Consider the following 23,532-nt stretch of genomic DNA (forward strand, 5'->3'; position numbering starts at 1 on the left):
ACATGTATATTTATATATAATAAAAAAAAGTTTCCATCTCAATTAGAAATATTTCTTGCCAATTTGGTTCACTAAGAAAATTAAAATACTAACGTTTACGAATCCCATTATTCCTAACCTCCAATTACATTTTTTAATTCTATTTTTTCAAGGATAACATCCAAATTCAGAGTTCAATAGCACTTAAACTAAAGAGAAGTTACCAAAGTCATAAAATCTAATAATCTTCATGCATCGTTACCGTCACCATTTTGGCCTTGCTTGTGATACAAGATATAAAGCCAATTGCAATTATTGTTTTTCCTGTGACTAATAACTAGTAATTGTAAGTAGGAGTGTTTTTATGAAGCAAGCTACTCTACGTAATTCTACTAGGCTGGAAAGTGTCTGTCGTCCAAGTACGCGCAGTAATACCCAAAAGATCCGTCCAACAATTCAGGGAAGGCCGCCGTCAATTTGCTGTCTCGATCCAAGAGAGTGTCCAAGAATGAATCCGCGGAGGAATTTTCCGTCTTGTTGCTCACTTGACTTCCAAAAATTGTGGATTCAAAATCAGACATACTATGAGAACCAAGTTCCTCATCTACCGTTCTGTTTGCACTGTATTGATCACTTCTAAACTTCTGTGCTGGAGTTTCACTTTGTGATAAAATCACGGCGTTTGTTGATGACACGAGACCCTGCAAGTCACCCTCTTGTTCTCCTTCCTGTGTTTCTTCCTCGAGCTTGAGAAAAAACTCGCTCCAATTAAGGGAAGAAGAAGAAGATGATGATGATGAATGTGTGAATATTTGGGCTTGAGATTGTTGGCAAGAGAGAGATTGTGGCGAGCTAATTAAGTCAGAGACATGAGAAGAAGATGATGATGATGAGCAAGAGGAGGTTACTTCATTGAAAAAGTGTGGTTGGACAATGTCATGATTGATTACTTGGGACTTACTCAAGAAGTCCAATGAAGGGTTATAACTAGAGAAAGAGTCGTAATCCGGGACTTGCTCAATTGCAGGCCTTGTGATCATATTGGTAGGTGGAAGAAAACCTGTGATGATAGATGATGGCTCTGACTTCGGAACAAATACGTTGTCCGTGTTCCGAGAGGCAATATGCAGGCGTCCAGAATTCACAAGGCCGCTTATGTTTCCATATTCTGAAAGGATCTGAGAAATAGGCTTGTGAGTTATAGGGTCAATTCCCATCTTGGAAAGCTTCTTCCTCAGCTTGGTGTTCCAGTAGTTCTTGACATCATTGTCTGTTCTTCCAGGTAGCTGCTTTGCAATGAGAGACCACCTGCAGTACATGAAAAGTGGTATGAAAGTGAAAGATAATTTATGTTGTTATGATCTTTTCAAGGACTAATAATTTGTGGGCATGGCTTTGGTTCAAAGTTCATACTTAAAACAAAACCATTTCGAAAACGCTTTTAAACAGGCAAAAAAAAAAAAAAAAAATGTTGCTATTGAACCTGCTTCCTATAGCTTGGTGGAGGTTAATAATGTGCTCTTCTTCTTGAGGAGTGAAGTCATTATGGTTGAGGTCAGGCCTGAGGTAATTAGTCCACCTCAGCCTGCAACTCTTCCCGCATCTATTGAGTCCTGCGGACAAACTCATTGCAAAATTCAGTTGATATATTATAACTAGATATACACACACACATATATATATATATATATGCAAATGTTGATTTAGAAGTAACATTAAAAGGAAAAAATTACTATAGGCCATGACATAAACTAGAGAGACCTGCTTTCATGGGAACGGATGTCCAATTCCCAAACCCATGCTTGGATACATGCGCAAGTAGTCTTGCATCCTCTTCTGCAGTCCATAGGCCTCTCTTCACATTGGATTTATCACAACAAGGCGGTCTTCCCATTGTAGGGGAATGGAGTGAGAGAGAAAATGATGAAATGTTAAGGTGAATTATGTATTCGGTGATGCAACTCCAAAAGCTTTGCATGTAAGATTTTAAAAAAGAGGAAGAGAACCTTTACAAAGTAAAGAGGCAAGAAGAGCATGAAATTTGGCTCTCCATTAACTAGAATTGCATGATTATTTTCCTTCATCTTCTTAGAAAACGGTTTAGCATGACATCACAAAATAGTGATTTCCCTCTCTCTCTCTCTCTCATATGCTTGGCTCCCAAAGCAATTCATATTGAGGTGCAACTTGAGTGAATTATTTGGTTAATTAAGAACTAGGCCTTTCTTTTTTGTTTTTTTCCCCCCTCAAAATTACAGCTATATGGATGAGTTTCCTGTGAGACGATGCATGTTGTCAAGTCTAGGCCACCCCATACCAAGAAACGCCTCATTTCATCAAACATAATATCTAAGTTTATGAAAGAAATAAATAAGAAAGTATTTTAATTGAGAAAACAAATTGTCCAAAAACAATGCCAGTTCTTACAGCTGATACCATAAACTATTACAAAAAAAAAAAAAAAAAAAAGTTTAATCCAATTTCCCATCGTCTGTAAAAAAATGTAGATAATAAGGTGAAAAATCACCATCTTTTTATTATTTATTTAGTTTTTTTTTTGGCTGCCAATTTAATTCACCAATTTACACTTTGATGTAAGGTAGCAAGCATGTGATGATGCCTCCCTCAAAACCTTCTATCGTTGATCAACCTTGAATTTGGACCAATTCCACAATTCTAGCAATATATATATATATGTTGTGATTTCAAAGTTTTGTACTTAAAGCTTTCCCATGTCCTTTAAGCAATGCCCTTAGATGATAAAAATTTCAGAGTTTCTCTAAAATAATAATATTGGGGCGTTGCCAGTGGACTTAAAGAGTTCTGTCGGAAGGACGATACGCCTTTTAACGCAACAAGTATCGGATCCGATTGGATCTGAAGTCTGAATATTAAGGCAGTTTTGTGCATACATATGATAAAAATCATTCGGAAACACGACGTTTCAAACAGGGAATTTTCTTTCATCTCCAGAGCTTGTCTGCGTGGAATTTAGGTCTACCACATCTTCAACATGTTGGAATATAAAAAATCTGATACTAAAGTCCCACATAGAAAACTTATAAGGTGGAGTAGCATTTTATAAGCCAACGCACATGTGAGTAGGTTGATGAAGTGGCAACAAGAGAGTCTCTTGTGGCTCTCAGCACGTGGGAACGTGACACGTGATGTCTACTACTTAAAAAGGTTATTACTACTACTTTAGTCTTAGTAGTAATTGAAACTATAAATAATGCAGGGCGGGCCAAACCCGATAGGGGCAACTGGGATCCGCCCGCCTCATCCTCTCTTAGACTCTCTTTGTTTGGCATTTTCAGTAATTTTTTAGACTTTTTAGTGTTTATTTTTTTTCCCTTTATTCGGTTAAAGGATAATTTTTGGGTGCTTTTTTTTTTTCTTCAATGTTTAGATTTTTCTTTTATACTTTTTCTGTCAATATCTCTTGCTATTGGTAGATGCCTCGTTCACCAAAATATACACTCCTAGTTAGCAAGGAAATAGAATAAAAGCATGGTAATCGAGTGAATAGAGGAGATGAAAGCCCTGAAGTCCTGCTTGAATTTGGCAGTTATGTTTATTGCGATCTTGTGGGGTTTTTTTTTTTTTTTTTTTTTTTTTTTTTTTTTTTTTTTTTAGTATGTATGGTTTACCTAAGAATCATAATGCTCTTTTTAAAAGAATGTGATTGGGTCAGAATATATGTTATATGTGTATATAATTGTATAATTGTATAATTTTGATGTTATACAAATATAACACTATAAACCATGAGTTGAAGAGAAGGGAGGACCAAATTCAGACCTGGGATCCAAATTATCCAATGTCCAATTCCCAATCCCATGTGGTGTGCAAGTATTTTTGCATCAAATTCTTCAGGGTAGAGGCCTCTCTTCACCACTTGATTTTCCCATTATGTGAGAGTCAGAAGATGAATTAACATCTAATTGCAATGCTTTGCATGCACATTTAAAAGAAAGAGGGAAATAACGTTTATAAAGTAGAGTAGGCAAGAAATGCATGCAATTTGCTTTCCCCATTACCTTAAATTGCATGATCATTTTTATTCTACTTCCAATTAGAAATCAGTTTAGAATTAAATGACAAAACATCTCTCTCTCTCTCTCTCTCTCTCTTGCTTGGCCCCAAAAGTTATCAAGATGCAATTTGGGTGAATTATTGGTTAAGCACTAATCCATTCAGTATTTTTTAAATAAAAAAATTCCAGCTACGCAATTTAATTCAACGTTGATGTCAAGTTCAACGGATTCCTAGAGCAGTAGAGATTGACCATTCCTGCAAGTGAATATCTCAACAAAAAAACAAAAAATAAAAAGCCCCTATGCTTTTTTACAGTTGTTTTTTAACACGACCGATTTTACACATGTAACATATTAAAGATTGAGGTGTAACATGTAAAAGTTGAGGCGTAACAGGGTATTTAAGTTAATGGGATGCTGAAAAACCACAGAAAGCTTTGTATATTTATAGGTTAGAAGAAGAAAAAGAGGATGGACTGAGCTCTTAACCAGTATCGTTTTATAACATTAATAGGGCAGTTAATTTTTGAGACAAGAATCTAAAGGCTAGGGCTGTTCATGGGTTGGGTTGGTGCGGGGTATGACTTTTTTTTTCCCGTCCCAAAGGGTGCGGGTTGCACATATTTGGCCCCAACGATGTGAGAAAAATTTCACAACCCAACGATATTCGGGTTGGGTTGGGGCGGTGCGGGGTGGGTTGGGTGGTCGGTTTCAATATTCAAAAAATCAAAGACTTAAAGTTCAATATAATATTCAAACTTCATCATTAAATAGAAATAGCAACCATCCTTATCAGTCCGGCGAGAGAGCACCGGAGAAAGTGGGCAAGACGGCGGCCGAGAGGACTGAGCAATGAGGAGAGAGTTATGAGGGGGTTCACGGGAGGGGAAGAAGAGGGAAAACTGAAAAGAAAGAGGCAAGAAGAAGGGGTTCGCGGGAGAGGAGACCAAGAATGAGATTGTGAACCCTAATGTTAGCGAGCCTAGGGTAGAACTTGGGCAGTTCGGCTTGGGCCGAAAGCTTGGGGGTATGTTGTGCGGGTTGGGTTGGGGATTGCGGGTTGTTATGGGCCCAACCCGCAATCCGCCCCAAACACTTCGGGCCAGAGGTATAATGAGCTGCAAATTTAAAAATAATGATGCGAGTTGCTTTTTTCAGCTTGGGTTGGGGCGGTGTGGGTTGGGTTTACGGGTTGTTCGGGTTTATGAACAGCCCTACTAAAGGCAGTTAATTTTTGCGCGTAAGTAAAGGAAAAAAAAAAGGATTATTTTTTTTTTCTAGAATTAACCTTTAAAAATTAACACGAAATCAATATTGTCTAATGTGTTCAATATTGTCCCTTTTCTTTTTTTTAATCAATATTGTCTAAAGCGATCTGTTATGATAGAAGAATAATTATGATTAAGATGTCAATAATAGAAAAATGACTATTTGTAAAGAATAATTTTGCACTTCTCTCTCTTTTTTTTTATTTAAAAAAAAACAAAAAAAGAAACAAACAGCTAAAACACATACAGGGAATTTCTTTCACTGTGAAGAGTCTGTATGCGCGGAATTTTTGTCTAGCATTTCTTAAACAGGAAAATTCTCTGAGATGTGATCAACTAGATTGATTGATTGATCTGATGGGAAATAGTACGCTAAAATACAGCTAATAATATATGTATTTTTTTTTTACTAATCAAGCTAATAACACATGTAGGGTCGTTTAGTTTACTTATTTAAATTTTTAATTTAAGTTGAGATATAATTTTATATGAGAATTTTTTATTGTAATAAAAAAATTAAATATGATTATTTTTAAAATTTTTTTACTATAATAAAATTTAAATCAGTAAAATAAACGGACCTAATTATTCGGATGTTATATAGAGAACAAGAACAACAATGTTATTGTTAGTTTCTATAATTAACTTGACTTTCAGTTCTGTTTCTGTACGTGTTCTTCACTTTGGGGCGTTTAGTATGCGGGAATCAGTAAGAATCATATTCACAGGAAAGTGATGGAAGGTAATATGATTCATAAGAATAATACATTAATGTGTTTGGTTCCATACAAGAATCTTTTTCAAATTCTCAGGAATATTACATTACTGTGTTTGGTTGTTCGCATGGAAGAAGATCCATAATAATAATAATAAAATAATAATAATAAGATTCTCATAATTTTGAGATTCTTGAGAATTTGAATAACACTATGATATGTGGTATTTAAATTACCTTAAAATGAGAAAAAGTGAATCCTATAGTAATTACCTTTTTAAGAATTTAAAAATTATAATTCTTGTACCAAATATGATAATATTACAGATTCTCATTTTCATTCTTAAGATTATTGCATACTAAACGCCCTTTATACGTTGCAAACTTGCAAGCTTCGTTGTGGGTCCCACACAGCTCAAAAATCAGTACTAAGGCACTCCAACTGTCACTTTCACAGCGTTTTCTTTTAATGCCAAGGGCGATGATTCGGGAATTGATGGGGCTGGTTTTGATTGGGAAGATATAACTCTGAAACTGTAGATTATTCAACTATCACCAGAACTTCTCGATGTTCTTTTTTTGGTAAGATTATTATTTCGAACTATATGATTTTCTTTAAGAAATATTTTGGGTGGAAAAGGCTATTTTATTCCACCAGTAAAAATTATTATTATTTTTATTGTTAAATTAATTTTTTAATAGTCAGATCAATATATATCTACGTTAAAAGTTTACAAAGCGTAACACACTATAATTCTAAATTAAACTATTAAAAATTTAATCTAACATTTAAAATACAATTCTAAACAAGATAACATTCTCCGTTGTAAATACACTCTTTTCTATACTAATTTATTAGTTTTTTACTTTTAATTTGTATATATTTTTCATTTTGATTAACTATTTTAACCAAATTTAACGTCTATAAACAAATACTATTGATAATAATACCTTAGTTGCTAATCATGTAGTTTTCGATTACCCAAAAAAAAAGAAAACTCATAATTGTTTTCGAATGGAGTTACCGTACATCCCAATTCGTTTTCAGCTTTTAGTTGACAACTGTTTTTTCAATGGCTTATGCCTTATATCATTGTTTATCATCATCTAGCGGCTGAGGTCTGGAGTACATGGCACTGTTTTGATCTTGCCAAGTAGATTAATTTTGCATGTGCGCCGTATCGTACGCATCCTACAATAAGCATTTACATCTTGCAGATTCATTTCTTGTTGGACACGGTACTAGCTCAAAGTTTGCCAGTGATCGTTCTTTTTTTTTTTTTTTTTTTTTTTTTTAAAAAAAAAAATTTTTAAAAAAAAAAAAAAAATTTTTCGCGGGGCCAATTTTTTTTTTTTTTTTTTTTTTTTTTTAAGAAAACAAATTTTTCAAAAAGAAAAAAAAACTTTTCGCGTGGCACATAATTTTGAACCATAAATAATGCCAGAATCATATCAAATAAAAAAAAAAGAGAATTTTTCTAGTAAGATTTCAAAAAAAATGAATTAACGATAATTCTATATTCGATTGTTAGATCTGTATCATTAACTGTTTATTATACATATTTTTTTAATTTGATGTGATTTTGATCAGATTTAAAGTGCCTATCGATATGAAAACCCTACCAGAAAAATTATCATAAAAAAAAATATTACGACTTAACAAAAATTTGATGAAAGTTGGACCTTTAAAATTGGGTGTTATAAATGAAATAGTTTTGTATACCCTATCATAAAATTCTCTTTGCAAAGAATATGATGTGAATAGAAAAGGGTTTTCTATGAATGTTCTATGTGACATTCCATGCGCTTTATGTACTGTAGTTATAGAATTGAAGGGCGGGGTGGGACAAGAAAAACAATTATTCACTAAGAAATGATTCCATGAAAACGACAACTTACCGATGCATAGTAGATAGTTTTATCTTTGAAGCTCTTTTCCCCCCCTTTAATTAGTGGGTCTCTCTTGAAGCTCGTTTGGGATATTCTATATAATACAAACCAATGCTCTTTGAAACTGTTTTGCTTGGACCAGTTCAAGTTGAAAATATGCTGGTCGGAAAACATGCCAAATCTAGTGCTTTTGCTTTCAAATTTTTAATATGGCCAAAGTAGGATAAGATTATTATTATTCTTACTTTTTTTTTTTTTTTTTTGTTCTCTTTTGTAATTTTGAAGTCTTGTGTTTTCCGAAGCTTAAGGTTAGGTACTTACCAAGGAAGAAAACTTGGTAAGTATGGCTAGAGACAAAACATTACACTATTTTCTTCCACACGTTTTTCTTTTCTTTTCTCTTTTTTTACATAAAAATAAAACAAATTACGTCACAAAATGTTCCCTTATTTCATTAGGAAACAAGAATGTACATATTTGTGAGAGTGAGAGCTCCTTGGCATGTGAGTTTTTGGAACCAAGCGTCCAACAATAAGTGGGTTCTTCTCTCTTGTGTCACTATTATACGTCTGAGCAGCGGGCTCTATGTGTTTTTGTATACTATGGAGAGGTCTCTGTTATTGCTGCATGGAAATCCACAAACCAAAGAGAAATATGGGACCCATCATCAAATCAAACAACAACAGTAAAGTGACTGCAAATTATAAATTCTTTTGTACTAAAAATTAAAAAAGAAAATAGAATGAGCTGAAGATAATACAGTTTTACCTGTCAAGGATAAAATAAAGGCAAAGACGAGAGATACCACTTAAAATAGTAAAAGAATATTATTTACATCATTTTATTAAAAAATAAATAATTATCATTTAATTAATAAAAAAAAACAAAAATGACATTTTGTTATTTAAAATGGAAAAAATAATAGATCTGATTATAATATATTATTATGTACTTTTTTCATAAAAGAAACCCAAGTCCCACATCTTTAAATACAATAACAAAAATCAATTTATAAGTTATTGGGTTGTTCATTTTTTACGATGAAAGATTAAGTTCTTAAAAACTCTAATTTGTATGTGGTATTAGAGCTAATGAGTTTAAATGAGCGGTTCATCAAAAGCATGCATCATCTTGTGGGGGCATGTAAAGAATAAAAGAACGCGAATCCCATATCGTTTAAGTGCAATTACAACTTTTTAAGGACTCGGTCTTTTTTTCTAACGTGATTTAATAATGTGTCTATATTCACGTATTAAAAGAGAAGAAAAATTAAGTCTTCAGAAAGCATCATCAATAGGCTTCGTATTATTAAAAAATTATCAAATTTTCTAAAATCAAGAGATTTTCTCGTTTAAAAATTGATATAAATAAATTCAAACTACCAACAAAGATAACTATATATAAAATGTTTACTTTTACTGGTACTTAGCCTTATTCCCCTCTCTCTCTCTTTATCTTTTCCTCTGAGTCTCACAAACGCAGAGGATATCCACTTGTCTGATTTTAGCCTTTTAATAGAATCCCAGTTGCTCTTTACCCGCCAAGTTAAAGACCCCATAAATCTTTTTCCTAGTACGGTATTAGATTTTCCTCTCTATCTTCTTCTGTTTGGCTGTCCTGACAATTATATCTCTTGTTTTTCAATGGCCAACGCTGTCGTTTGAATGAGTAAGTACTCATGATAACTATGGACAAAAAGAGGGAAAGAGGTAGTAGAAGCAAGGTCTTGAGGTTTTTTGTCGGAGCTCTTCTGTTTCTTGTTGCCTTCTGGTTTCTCTTCGCCGGAATTATTGCCGATCACGCCGCGAAGACTGTCACCTTAAAAGTTGCTACATCAACGGAAAGGTTGCGATTGAAGCATTGGAAGTGGAATGGAAGAGAGAGAGATTTTCTTCACGGGAACTCCAATTTCTTCCGTTACGTGAGCAAGAGACGAGTGCCTAATGGGCCTGATCCCATTCACAACAGGTACATTTTGTTTCTTAATTACGAGTATATTTGTCAGTAGTGATAGTATATGTTTATTTTAGCAAATATAGGATGATTCTGTGTATTTTCCCAAGTTTCTTTTTTCCTTTTTATTCTAGAAGGGCTTGCATTTTTTAATTAGGGGACAAAATGTTTGATCTTTTAATTTCGGTTTCATTTTTCTTCACTCTCAATTTGGTTATCAGACGTGACAATGGATTTCATATATCTCGTTCATTTCACCGATTCGAATTTTCAGTTTAAGTTTTTACAGAAAAAAGCTCTCAGAAAATATCACATCTAACTTTTTCTGCTACAGTGAAAAGCTCTCAGAAAATATCACATCTCTATTCGAATTAAAAACTCGAATCCGCGAAGTGAACGAGGCCACACTTCTATTCATGAATCTTGTTCTAAATGGATAAAAAATGTTTTTTTTTTTTTTTTTTGCCACTGCGTTAGTATGGCTATTATTGCCCCATTTTTAAACACTAAAGAGAGAGTAAGAAGCACAAAACTTAAAACTGCTCCTCCCAATGCCCCCTTACTATCCAATTAGTTATGAAACATAAAGAATTCTTTATAAAAAGCTTCTTTATGTCATCAAACTTTCTCTTATTTTGATACACACAAAAATAAGACCTTGGAAGGGAGAATTGAACACAACTTTATTTATGGAAAAGAAACATGTATTGCAAACTCTGCTCTTTTCTGGTTATCGACACCATTAAATATATATATATATATATATTTATGTATATATAGCTCATTTCACCATGCATAAATAAGCCACCCCAAAAATAGTATAAGATAACCCCACCAAAGTTTTTTTTTTTGTTTTTATAATTTCCTCCCACAGTTCTCTTAATATGGACCTGATTTCATGTGTTGTTGTGCAGAAAGGCAGTGAAGACTAGACAACCACCTGGTGCCTGAAAATGTGTTTTTATCCGGCACTTGTTGAAGCATGAAAAAATTGTGTGGCTGGCAGGCACAGGTTTTTTTTTTTTTTTTGTTTTTGGTCCACAAATCAGTCACTATTAGAAGAATGGAAACTGGGATGTTTTTCCACTTTATAAAGGATTGTTCACTTGGGCTCTGAATGCAACAAAAGAACTTTCATTGCCTATAAAAACATGCAATTTATGCATGAGTTAGTAGTAATGTATTGTGAGAGTAGTAGTTTTAGGATTTAGGCTTTTTTGTGGAGTGATTATTTATTGATTGAAGGTTAAGCTCAGTACTTTTTCTTTTAAAAACATATTCTCTAAGATCTGCAGATTGTTAAGAAACTAAACTCATTGTAAATGACCGAGAGAAAGAGAGAGAGAGAGAGAGAGAGAGAGAGAGAGAGACGTTCAAAAAGAGCCTTGAGAAAAGATGAAACTTTTGGGGTGGAGAATGGAGATATCCCCGCTTTTGGTATTTGCCTTGTCTCTTAAATATGCTTTGGAGACAGATTTCATGGATAAGGATTTTGCTTTTGTAAGGGAAAAAACAGACAAAGTAGATACTATAAGTAAATTTTTACCACTACCCAAGAAAGGATCAAGCCTAGACGGTGTAAGCTTGTTACATGTATATGAATCATTTTGTTGTCTCTCTCTTTTTTGCTTTCTAAATTATTTGGCTTTCTTTTTGTTTTTTATTTTTATTTTTTTCAAATTTAAGTGGCTTTTATTTTGCTGCTCGTGCTTCCAACTAAAGTATCAAATTAAAGGCGCTCTTTTACCGATAACAAAATTGCCTTGATTGGTGTCTCGTTTAACAGGAAAGTTTCCCCAATAATTGCACTTTCTTATTAAAGAAGGTTTTAGAAAATAACATTCAAGTTTTTCTTTTTCTCTTTCCATTGTTGGATAAAAAAATTTATTGGATTAGAAATTTATTGGATTTTCCATTTAGGAAAGAACAGGAAACTTGCCCTTTGCCTGAGACCGTTTGGTCTCGTGGCACCGAGGGTTTTGGGAGGGCTTTAAGAGAGGTATTTCGATACATCCCGAGGAAAAATAAAACACAAATGCAAAATACAAATCTTGCCCTACAAATTCCTTGCGTGAATGGTGGCTTTATTTGGTCTGAAACATAGAAGTCCTGAAAGTTAATTTAAACATGTCACATATCGCTTTGCAGTGAAAAATGAACTCAATCCAAAAATAAAATGGTGAATATCATTAAAAATCAGTCCAAAGTGAAAACAAAAGTAAAGGAAAGGAACCAAAGGATGATCCCTGGCCATTGCTTTTTCTTTTGCTTTTGTTTTTGTCTCTTTTTTCTTTTTTGTTTGGTTCCTTTTACTGATTAGTGATTTGATTTTGATTGGTTCGAGAATGAATAAGACTCGGTCCAAATTAAGTGTGAGATTCAAAAACTATGGCCCCCCTTTTTGTTCCATAGAGAAAAGAAAGATTCTCAACCCGTGCAATTCCATTCAAAACAAGTACAAGTTTTCACCCTTGATTTCTTTTTTTTCTTTTCCTGAGGCTCTAATAAGCCATACTGATACGGATTAAGAGTCGCACTTGGGCCAATACATGAAAGTCTGGTCACTGGCATTCAAGACAGACAGTTTAAATCTGTTTTATGTTCAAAGGATTATATTGCTCTGATTTTGTGTTGATAATGCTCAAATCCACCTTGAAGACTTTAATGAGTGCAAAAGTGCGCCTGAGTTTGAGAATCTCATGTACTGAAGACTCTTAGATATGCATGCGACACACGCACAGGGGCACTTTTAGGCAAGGCCATCTGGCCATGGGCCAAGCTTGTGCTAAGCATGCCACAGAACCTTTTGGGCTCTCAAGTACAAAATGTGGGAAGTAATAAAGATTAAAACTGTAGAAGCCCCACAGAGCACCCAAAACAAAAACAAAACAAAAAAACAAAACAAAAACAAAAACAAAACTGTAGATGTCCCAACGATTTTTTGGTACTGATCTGGAATGCCAAGGGAAAGAAGTATAAAGAGGAAACAGACGCCCTTAAAATTTGCACCTTGTGCCAGAGTAGTTCGTATACTGGACTGTGTGTATGTGTGTGTGTGTAGCCGGTAGCCCTTTTGTATGCATTTCCAGCGGATGGATCAGATTTGGTGCGAATTAGCCCAAAAAAAAAAACTGCACAAGAAATCTTATAAAAAAATTGATGAGTGTTAACCAAAAAAAAAAAAAAAAAAAAGAAAAAAGAAAACTAAAGATTCAATTTTTCATCCTTGATCGTAATTCAGGTTAATTACTCAAATAAACAAAATTAACGAGAAAATTCATCGTTAGATTTTTTTTTTTTTTTTTTTTTTTTTACAACATTTGTGTGATGCCAGATTATGACTTTTTTTTGTGACGTAATTGGCAATCACTGGGAGGAAAAAAAAAAACAAAAAACTCTCTCACACACACACTCCCCTCTTACACAACTATAGTTCTTATGGTCTACTAAAAAAAAAAAAAAAGTATAGCTAAACAAAAAACTCTCTCACACACACACTCCCCTCTTACACAACTATAGTTCTTATGGTCTACTAAAAAAAAAAAAAGTATAGCTCTTATGGTATGGATAACCTTTGATATCTATGTAGGGGAATTTTAGATAATTAGAGCAAGATTTTGGCGGGAAGGACAATGCTAAATTGTGCTTTTCAATACAGAAATAATGTCCTTCCCACTCAATGATGGGGTAACACTATGGTGAAGAAATAACACAAATATAATAAAATAAAAACACATAATACACTAGTAACAGCGTTTAGCGACTGAACCCAGTAACCACTAGAAACAGTGCTTAGTGGCTTATAGGGGTTGGCTTTATGGCCCGAACGCGTTTCCTTTCCTTTCATAGTACCAATTGACCTCAAAAGACGATTAAAGAAAAATAAAAATCTCGTTTATTTCACTAATTTAAGTTTTCAGTTTTAAATTTTTACAGTAAAAAATTTTTAAAAAATATCACATCTAACTTTTTTTGTTACAGTAAAAAATTTTCAAAAAATGTTACATCTCAACTCGAATTAAAAATTTAAATCCGCGAAGTGAACAAGACAATATTACACACACCGCACATAGATACATAAATATAAGCCTTGCATACAAGCGTGCGCATGCTGTTTCACGGCCAGTACTGTTTAATTCTGCCGTTTCCACTAGAAAGAAGAGGTACAACTTCAACTTTAACTTCAAATTGTGACGTGAGGACACAGGAGATCAACAAAATCCTACGCACGTCATCTATACTAACCCCACATTTAATTGGCACACTAAGGGCTTATTGAGGTACATTTTTGAATTATGATGACTTGAATGTAAATCTTTAAATTTAAATTATAATTTGAGTTAAAATTATAACTTGAATTTGTGTTTAATTGTGTACATTTAAGTTATGATTTGAGATAAAAATCTTTTTAAATTTGTGTTTGAGTGAGTCAAAACTTGAATTTGTATTTAGATAGTATTTTAATCAAAACTCAATGGTGATGTAAAATTTTAATAAGGTATATGAGTGGAGTTTTATTCGTCTTTTCGTTGTCAACGCATAGAAAAAAAAATCATCTCAATCAGAATTAAAACGAAAAAACTATAACATTTTTAAAAATAGAAAAAATATTGTCAATAGTTTTTTACTTTAAACAGTCAAATCTATAAAAAAAAAAAAAAAAAAAACCCGTCTATTTAGCATACATTTTTAATCTAATGTGGTTTTAATCAGATCCAATAATTATAAACTAACATTACTTGTGGACTGTTATCTCAACTCTGGTTTTTAACTTCTTTACCTATTGGCAAGCTCTGTCTGGATTTTCCTGATTTTGGCATGAGAATGGAATTTTTTAGTCAAAGCTGTAGAGACCAGATTATACACGCAACCTAATGGTAAACACATATGGTCAAACTTATCTTCTCTCTTCTAGTCTTCATTGTCGTCTAAAATGGGTAGGTCTCAGATTATAGTAATTTTCGTTGACAAGTGTTAGCGTTACCATCATATTTAAGCAAACAAAAAAGAAAAAAGTGTTGCCATCATAATTTTTTCTTCATCGACTGTATACAAGTTGTAGCATAGACTATCTATCACAACTCGATTGTGAAAGTCCATACCGCATTCAACCTTGACATTTCTATGAATGCATGTTCGGCCATTCTTCATAGGACCATATATAAGGAAAATGACGGGAATTACCTTCTTTACTGTTGTTTCAATGTGAACTAACGGTAACTTCCTCATTTCTTTCCTCCAAAATAGACAAGTAAATAAATAAAATAAACCATATAGATGTTTAAATTCAAGCGATCTGGGACCGACGTTTCAGAAGAAATGGTTATCTCATATATGAGAGAACACCACAACATAGACATTTTCCTCAAGTAAAACATAAATGGACGTTTAAACATATTTGCAAACCGATTTCTGTCCGCTGTAGAGATAACAATAAGAAATAGGATTACACATTCACAGACAGAAATAACATCTATATAACTCTAACAGCCTAGTTGTGCTGTTCTTTATTAAAAAAAAAAAAAAAAAAAACAAAAAACAAACAAACCAAAAGCCAATGATGCAATAACGAGCATCAATAAGCTTTTAGCTCAGCCACATAAAGGGCATCAGAAGCCTAAAGCATCACATAATTGATCCACGGCCACCTCTTTTTTTTTTTTTAATGCCAATATAGCTACAAATTGATCAAGAATACTGATTGAAATGATCAGCAAAGGAACCTAACAGCTAGTTAAGCTCAATGCCCCTTGGCCCTATGAGCAGATAAGGTAAAACACTCTCTTATAAGCAATTTTTCTTTGAATATATTTTCTTGTGTGGAAGTGAAATGCTACTAGGATTCACTTGGGATACAAGGCCCCTGTGATGCAGAAGATTGTTCTGTTCACCAACTAAATCTTGTATTATGTTAAAATTTTCATTCGTCCTCTTCTAGTGGCAAAACTTCTAAAGCTAAACAAGAAGACGCATATTACAAACATTAAGGAGCCTCATAGTACAATGTATTTCATATAATAAAGGGCAAACAATAATTTCTTTGCCACAGAACCCCATCGTTCAGATAGTTTATTGTATTATACAGCTAGACTAACAATTGGGAAAATCAGCTAAAACGGATATAAAGCCATTTACATAAAGAGCCTTTTGAGAACTTACCTCAAGATGAATATCTTTTTAGCCATGTGCATTCTTATCCCATCTTCGCTGCTCTAAGGCCACATTTAAACTTCTTGCTTGGCAAATACAAGTGGGAATTCATCATCCTGTTCGGAGAAGCCGCGATCGTTGTTCATACCCTTCAATGATTGGTATACTTGGTACATCGACCACCGCTCTTTCGGGCGAGAAACCACACAATTACAAGCAACCTTCAGGAACTGCAAAATCTCCTCTTCATGTCCTTTCCCAAGTAGTGACTTATCGATAACATCCTTCATTCGACCAGTGTTAGATAGGTGATTAACCCAGTCCACCAATTTCCCCTTAAAACCCTCATCGCCAGTGCTCACCTCAAGCGGCTTTTGCCCCGTCACCAGCTCCAGAAGCACCACCCCAACACCATAAGCATCCCCTTTCAGCGAAGCAACTAGAGTGCTCGGATACTCAGGAGCCACATAACCGAGCTCTCCCAAATCCCCGTTAACAAAACTACTCTCGTGTGAATCAGAAGTCATAAGCCTTGCCAATCCAAAATCCATTATCCGAGCATCAAAGTCCTCATCAATCAATATCACACTAGAACATATATTCTGATGAATAATTGGAGGGTGACACCCATGGTGAAGCCAAGCCAAACCCCTAGCAGCTCCAAGACCAATCCTGAACCTAGTAGGCCAATCCAAATCACCACCATTACTCCCATGTAACAAGGAATTCAAAGTCCCATTAGACAAGTGCTTATAAACCAAAAGCTTCTCTTCATCCACCACACAAAATCCCAAAAGGGGTGTCAAATTCGGATGCCTAATCAGCCCCAACCGGTTCATCTCCAGCCTAAACTGCTTCTCCCCAAGCTTACAAGTACTAAGCCTTTTAATCGCCAAAGCCGACCCATCAGGCAGATCAGCCTTGTAAGTAGTCCCAGTCCTCGTCGAAACAATCACATTCTCAGGACTAAAATTATTCGTAGCCGCCATTAAATCCGCCAGTTTGACCTTAACAAGCGGTTTCTGAAACAAAGAAACTTGCGTCAACTTGTGAGCCCTCAATCTCTCAGCCCAATCCCCATCTCTCCCAACCCCAAATCCTCTCTTCCTCCTCTTACTCAACCTCACATGGTACCACCACCACAACCCGAAAGCCAACAGGAGCGAAGCCGCGGCGCCGAACACTCCAGCAGCAATAATTATGGCCAGATTTTTCTTGCTCAAACCACCGCAGCTCCCCAACGGCTTCCCGCAGAGCCCACTGTTGCCGGTAAAATCCTCCTTCTCGAAGTGGCTCAGAGACGACGGGACCGTCCCTGTGAGCTGATTATCAGCGACGGAGAATATCTTCAGCCTGCTCAAGCTACCGATCTCATACGGAATCGTGCCGGAGAGACGGTTGTCGGAAAGAACAAGGTTGTTGAGATACTGACAGTTTCCTAATTCCGGCGGTATTGGACCCGAAAACTTGTTGCTTGACAAATCCAAGTCAACGACAAAGGGTAACCAGGTGCAGATCTGGGAAGGGATCGTACCTGAGAGGTCGTTGCCGGCGAAATCGAGCTTCTGGAGGCTTCCACAGTATTCCAGAGCCTGGGGGACCGATCCCGCCAGCTTCATGTCACGGAGCTCGAGGTTGAGGATCCGGTTCTCGCGGTCGTTCCAGCAGGAGACGCCGACGAACTTGCAGATGACTCCGACGGAGGTGTTCGAGAAGTCCCATGAATCGAGCTTCCCTTGTGGGTCCCGCAGCGACTGCTTGATTCCCCGTAAACATTTGACGTCGTCCTCGGCCACACCGGAACAAAACCCCAAGCTCGCGAACAGCACGAGCAGTGATGCGAATATGGTAGTGGCTGAGCCTTTCATGGCGAGATATGGAAAGGGATTTTTCGTGAATGAAGGAACGAACCAAAAAAAAAAAAAAAAAATCTAAAGCTCTCTCAATGAACTGTCTTGTTTAGAGAGAGAAAGTGGGAGAGAGAGAGAGGCCATTGACTTTTGTTTCTTTGGCAAACAATTAGCTTTGCTTGCATGAGATTTCTTCTTTTTCGTGGGTTTGGGTTTGATAAGAATTCAAAGGGGAGTGTGTTGTGTTTTCGTTTTTTTTTTTTTTTGATAATTACTTTAGAGCTTCTTTGACTGGAAAAAAAAAGGAAAAATAGAAAAGAATGGTTTGGTTAATTGAGGCTCTGTTTGACAGGGAGATTGTTTTGGTGAGGTCCACAAAGAATGGGGATAGTTGGACATCGATTCACCCCTGTTGACAACAAATAAAAAATAAAAAATAAAAAAAAGTGGGAATTGATTCTCTTTTTATTTGTTTATAAATCTCATGAATTAATAATCTCCGACTCTTATCAACGCGGAATTGCCATTTTGGTGGAGGGCGAATCATGTTTCCGGGAGTTGCATTTACGCATTTTCCTAATTTGCCACTTTCGTTCAGGTTTAAATTTAGTTTTAAAATTTTTCCGGGTTCTCTAGTTGGGTTTACTGTTAGTACGACTAAAGGTTTTTTTTTTTGTTTTTTTTTGTTTTCCTCTTTGCTTTTCTTTTCTTTCTATTTAACAGAAATGAATCAAGCCAAAAAAAAAAAAAAATAAAATCAAAACATGCCACTTTCTTTCAGGTTTAAATTTAGTTTTAAAATTTTTCCGGGTTCTCTAGTTGGGTTTACTGTTAGTACGACTAAAGGTTTTTTTTTTGTTTTTTTTTGTTTTCCTCTTTGCTTTTCTTTTCTTTCTATTTAACAGAAATGAATCAAGCCAAAAAAAAAAAAAAAAACTAAAATCAAAACATGATGGCACATTGAGAATTGATATTGCTATTTTGTTGTTGTTAATATTATTATATTATTTATTATTATTAGTTTTTTCCCCTGATCTTTAGAGGGAGGACTCACAACTCTGCTAGGATTTGCCTTTGAGAAAATTTATTTTTCATACTTTCTTCCTTTCTTTTTTGTTGAGGAACACCTTTCCTTTCAATAACCTCAGGATGATGTGAATAGAAAAATATTTTTAAAAAAGACCTCTTTTTTTTTTCCCAGTGAAGTCGACATTATGGTTAAATGTCCATATTGATACAAATCAAACTTTAAAGTCGTTGAAAGAAAGGACATACAAGGCTCAGGTTATTTGTGAGAAGACCAAAATTTTATTTACTACGCAATACCAAAAAAAAAAAAAAAAGTTTCTACGGCGTTTTCTTTTTTTTAGAAACATCGGTATTTTTTACTGTTTCAACCGTTAGATTTAATCAAAATCACATTAGATTGAAAAAATATGCAGAATAAACAGATTTTGATATAAATTTAACGGCTGAAAAGCATGGAACATCAATGTTATAAAAAAAGAGGAAACACCAGAAAAAGTCCCACAAAAAATTATTTAATATAAAAGATGGAAAATATGTAGGGACTTCTCTCATAGGCTTCCTTATCGGTAGTATAAGTTTTTAACATTTAAATCTAATCAAAATCACATCATATTTAAAATATATATATATAACAGATAACATTTTATACATATAATACGGCTGAAAAATAAAAAATTACTACTGGTTTATTTTTATAAACTCCTAAATATTTATCAAAAAAAATTATTGCCACTCACAATCAACGTAAATATTATAATAGTGAAGTCCCTTTTGGGTCAAAACACTATTTTGATTTTTGTTTAGTTGGTGAAAAGTCGATTTAGGTAGTATTGGTTCAAAAAATGTAAAGCGCCCAGGATTTTGAACGGTTACTGTGGACGTTATGAAGCTTATTTTTTTTTTGTTTTAATAACTACCCATTAACTTCCAATAGTTACAAGAGGAAAAGTCCGTGGCACCTTCCAAACATTCATTGGACTCCATTTCTTTCCCTCTTTTCTTTATGCATTTGGTTTTATTCTTTGATAAGATAATAAAATGGTCCATTCAGTTCATGATATGTTAGTGCTCGACATGATACCCATCTACCTTTCTCTTTAACTTGTCTGGATTTGAACATTTTTCCTTTTTTTTTTGTTTCCTTCTTTTTCTTAAAATCTTTTTTGACGCGAATAGGCCAAGGCATATTACCAAATACCACTCTCCTAATTTACGAGAAAATGCATCAATTGGGCCCGTTTAATTCGCTGATTCGAGTTTTTAATTTGAGTTAAAATGTGACTTTATATGAGAATTTTTTACTGTAGTAAAAAAGTTAAATGTGATTGTTTGTGAGAGCTTTTTATTGTAGTAAAATTCAAATTTTAAACTCAAATCAGCGAAATAAACATGACCTTAATCATACCAATATCTTTTACTCAATTTCTCACGCTGACAGTGATGCTTGCAAGATATCCAAGATGAATATGGAAAGACTTAAGGAAAACGACATTGGAACCAACTACAAGAGCTAGCGATCCAACTTTCAAATTCAACAAATCACCTTAGCTGTATAACTTTCACGTTCCCTTGCTAGGGGAATGCTCCCTACTAGAGGCGCTTAAGATTTGTGCCATTTTTAAACACTAAAATTTCTACTTTTTACTCTCTCATCATATATCAAATTTATGATGGTCATATGTCAAGTGTGGTTGCATTCACTCTAGAAAAACCGATCTTTTTTTTAAAGGAAAAATTGCATTTCATTAAAACACTAATAAACAACCGTCTTGATATAATGTTAACCCATCAGAGGGACAAACGCATGTTTGAGACTCGAAACCGGAAAAGCACCTCGGCACACTAACAATGAGCGGATTGAAAGTTCGATGGAGAAAACTCATTTCTTCAACATAAGTTGTTGAGCGCTTGAGGAACAGATCGTCAAAACCTATAAAAAGGGGACATCTACACGGCATAGAAAAAATTCTAACTGGACCAAGACCATCCTATCGTCATTAAGCCGAACACCTAAATCTAATAAAAAACAACAAATCAGACGAGAGTTGAGTAGGGAAACGACCAACTTTATTACAAACAAAAAAGTTACAAAAAGACAAAAATCTCTTACCACTGTCGGTAGAAACCTCCAGTGAAGGGCGTCTGGCCAAAGGACCATCGAGGAAGACAACCAGCGAAGAGATCTTAGCCACTGAAAAGTGCATGAAAATGCATTTAAATTGTTCATAATTGCTAAATAAATTAAGTTTTAATTAAATATTTTTGTGGAATTAATATTTTGTGGAAGTATTTGATTTTAATTTAATTTAATTTTTTTTGTAGAGAAATAAGACATTTAGGCCAAAAATAAAAGAAACAGAAAATGAAGCCCATCAGCAGCCGTCCGCCAGCCGAGCCGTGCAAGCCCCATCGCTGCCATGTGTCATTTTCTGGTAGCTTCTGCCGCGTGGGACCCAGCTGTCCCCGCACACACGCGCGCACGGCCCTCCTCCCCGGGCGAGTTCTTCTCACGCGCGCGTCAGGCGGTTCTACTTTCTTTTCCGCGTGGGTCTTGCCGTTCAGCAACTCTCCAACCGAGTTCCGCCAGGTGTCGCATGGGACCCAAATGCTCCCTCATGCACGCGCGTGTGGCACACACAGCCCTTCCCCCTGAGTGAGTTCCTTCCACGCGAGCGTCTCTCTTCTTATGTGTGGGTCCCGCGTGCAGCATTTTCCTCCCACAGCGCGCCACGTGTCCAAGGCAGAGCAACGTTTCTTCTCTCTTCGCGCGACACGTGTCCCACCCGTTTGGGATTCTTCAGCTAGCGATCCGTTTTGGTTCCGTTGGATGTTTCAGCATTCACTCTCAGATTAAAGCCTTGTAAATCTAATTTATTTGGGTAAAATGTCCCCTTATTTGTGTTTATTTGCTTAGTGCTTTTTGATATCCTCAAAGACTCTATAAATTGGAGCTTTGTTAGAGGTATTAGGGGTTAATTTTTAGCCTAAGTTTAGACATCTTTTTCTCTTTGGTGAGCTTAGAGAGAAACTTATATGTGAAGTGATCTTGAGTGGATTTTAATTCTTCATTTGTTCTTCAAAGTTTATATATTTGAGTGATTAATTTTCTTCTATCTTCTTCTAATTTCTCATATTGATATATTTTATTGTCAACTTTTATATAAATCTAGTCAAGCTCTTTTTATGTGATTGTTGCATGATACTATATATTGATAGATATTATTTTATGAGTAGTATTTTACTGCAATATTGCCCATGGTATATTGTCGCTCTTAGATTTCTCTTAAGATGATTTTTCCTAATACTAAATGTAAGAATTTTACTCACTCGAATACATTTTAATTCACATGTTCTTCAAATATATATTTTTCGATTGTTAGTTTGGGATGTGAAACTTTCATTTGAGTAATCTCAAAGATCAAAATCCATTCGGGTGAACGAAGCATATAGGGGAATCTCAACGCCTTACCAGTTTTAATTATATAATTTTCTCCTATATTTTTCTTACACTTAAACTTCTCAACAAAAATTTCATTCTCTTTTATTTTTACTTTATTATTTATCTCCTAAAGCTTTTTATTTGTTAATCGTTTCTTGTTTGATTTGTCACTTTCTCGTGGGATCGACCGTCCTAATTGTGCTACAATTGACCGCTTTGTTTTGTACACGTTTGGGCGTAATCAAATTTTAGTGCCGTTACCGGAGAGGTACATCAACAAGATTATTCAGTAAATAATTAGCCAAAGAGGTAAATACTTAATCTTTTTGTTTAGTACGTTTCAAAACAATAATAATAATAACAGCATCTTTGTTCTATTTGCTTGGTCGTGTGTCAAATACATTTGTGTCTCTAATTGGTTGTCAGTTAGTTTTTACTGATTGATTACTTAAGTTTTTTTTTTTTTGAACGTTTTTGTTAGTTTCATTGTTTATTAGTTTAATTTCGTTTACGTTCTGCTTTGACTTGTTTATTAGGTATCTTAGTTATTATTCTAGTTTACTTTTTTTTTTATTCATTTTGTTTTATTCACTTTTGTGTCTTACCGTGTGGGTTGTTTTAAAAAGTTAGTCATTTTGTCTTTTGCTTTCTGTAGTTTATATTTGGTTGTCAGTTTTTTTTTTTTTTTTTTGTCTTGCTGTGTGGTTTAATTTAATTTAATTTGTTTTAAATATGTATTTCTTAATTGTCTAGAATTGCTATTTAATTTTTCATTCATAGTTAGTATTAATTTTTAGGTTGTGACTTTTAGGTGACCAATTTAGACATTAAATTAGGACTCTTAAATTCTCATAATTTGTGTAACCTTAGATTTTAGAATAGTATTAACTTAGGGTACTAATATCTAACATTTAACATTTCATAAAACACGTCATAAAATATGTCATAAAACTTAATAAAATTTTCAAGCAATTTTGTGGAAACGTTGAAATAAACAAACTAAGGGAGTTCTGTCTAGGAGGCTGATTCCTGTTAGCGTTCTATGCCACCAGTCTTTCCTGAGAACGTTGCTCTGTCTAGGAGGTTGGTTTTTAAGGAGGATTCGCCCACCAATCTTTTCTGGGAGCAATCTTGGGGGTTGCAATTCGCGGTTCTACATTATTGTTTTCTTTGTTTTTTAAAAAAAATTAAAAAAAGTGAAACGTTATAGGGTGAATGAATC

The 23,532-nt window shown here is 34.7% G+C and overlaps 3 protein-coding genes across 3 annotated transcripts; 1 reads left to right on the top strand and 2 right to left on the bottom strand.

Moving 5' to 3' along the window:
* Nucleotides 1-371: 371 nt before the first annotated feature.
* On the bottom strand, nucleotides 372-1,873 carry LOC21393781 (transcription factor MYB35). The gene is made up of 3 exons (XM_010093624.1): nucleotides 1,741-1,873; nucleotides 1,463-1,592; nucleotides 372-1,287 (listed from the first exon to the last, which is right to left on the bottom strand). Exons 1-3 carry the CDS (start codon nucleotides 1,871-1,873, stop codon nucleotides 372-374), a joined length of 1,179 nt encoding a protein of 392 aa, XP_010091926.1.
* A 7,703-nt stretch (nucleotides 1,874-9,576) lies between these two features.
* LOC21393782 (CLAVATA3/ESR (CLE)-related protein 25) lies at nucleotides 9,577-10,834 on the top strand. Its single transcript, XM_010093625.2, has 2 exons — nucleotides 9,577-9,857; nucleotides 10,757-10,834. Exons 1-2 carry the CDS (start codon nucleotides 9,577-9,579, stop codon nucleotides 10,791-10,793), a joined length of 318 nt encoding a protein of 105 aa, XP_010091927.1. The 3' UTR covers nucleotides 10,794-10,834.
* Nucleotides 10,835-15,829: 4,995 nt separating this feature from the next.
* On the bottom strand, nucleotides 15,830-18,136 carry LOC21393783 (inactive LRR receptor-like serine/threonine-protein kinase BIR2). Its single transcript, XM_010093626.2, has one exon. The coding sequence runs from the start codon at nucleotides 17,858-17,860 to the stop codon at nucleotides 16,067-16,069; it is 1,794 nt and encodes a 597-aa protein (XP_010091928.1). The 5' UTR covers nucleotides 17,861-18,136; the 3' UTR covers nucleotides 15,830-16,066.
* Nucleotides 18,137-23,532: the final 5,396 nt, after the last annotated feature.

Source organism: Morus notabilis, unplaced genomic scaffold (genome assembly GCF_000414095.1).
Source record: "Morus notabilis unplaced genomic scaffold, ASM41409v2 Scaffold1242, whole genome shotgun sequence".
Lineage (NCBI taxonomy): Eukaryota > Viridiplantae > Streptophyta > Magnoliopsida > Rosales > Moraceae > Morus > Morus notabilis.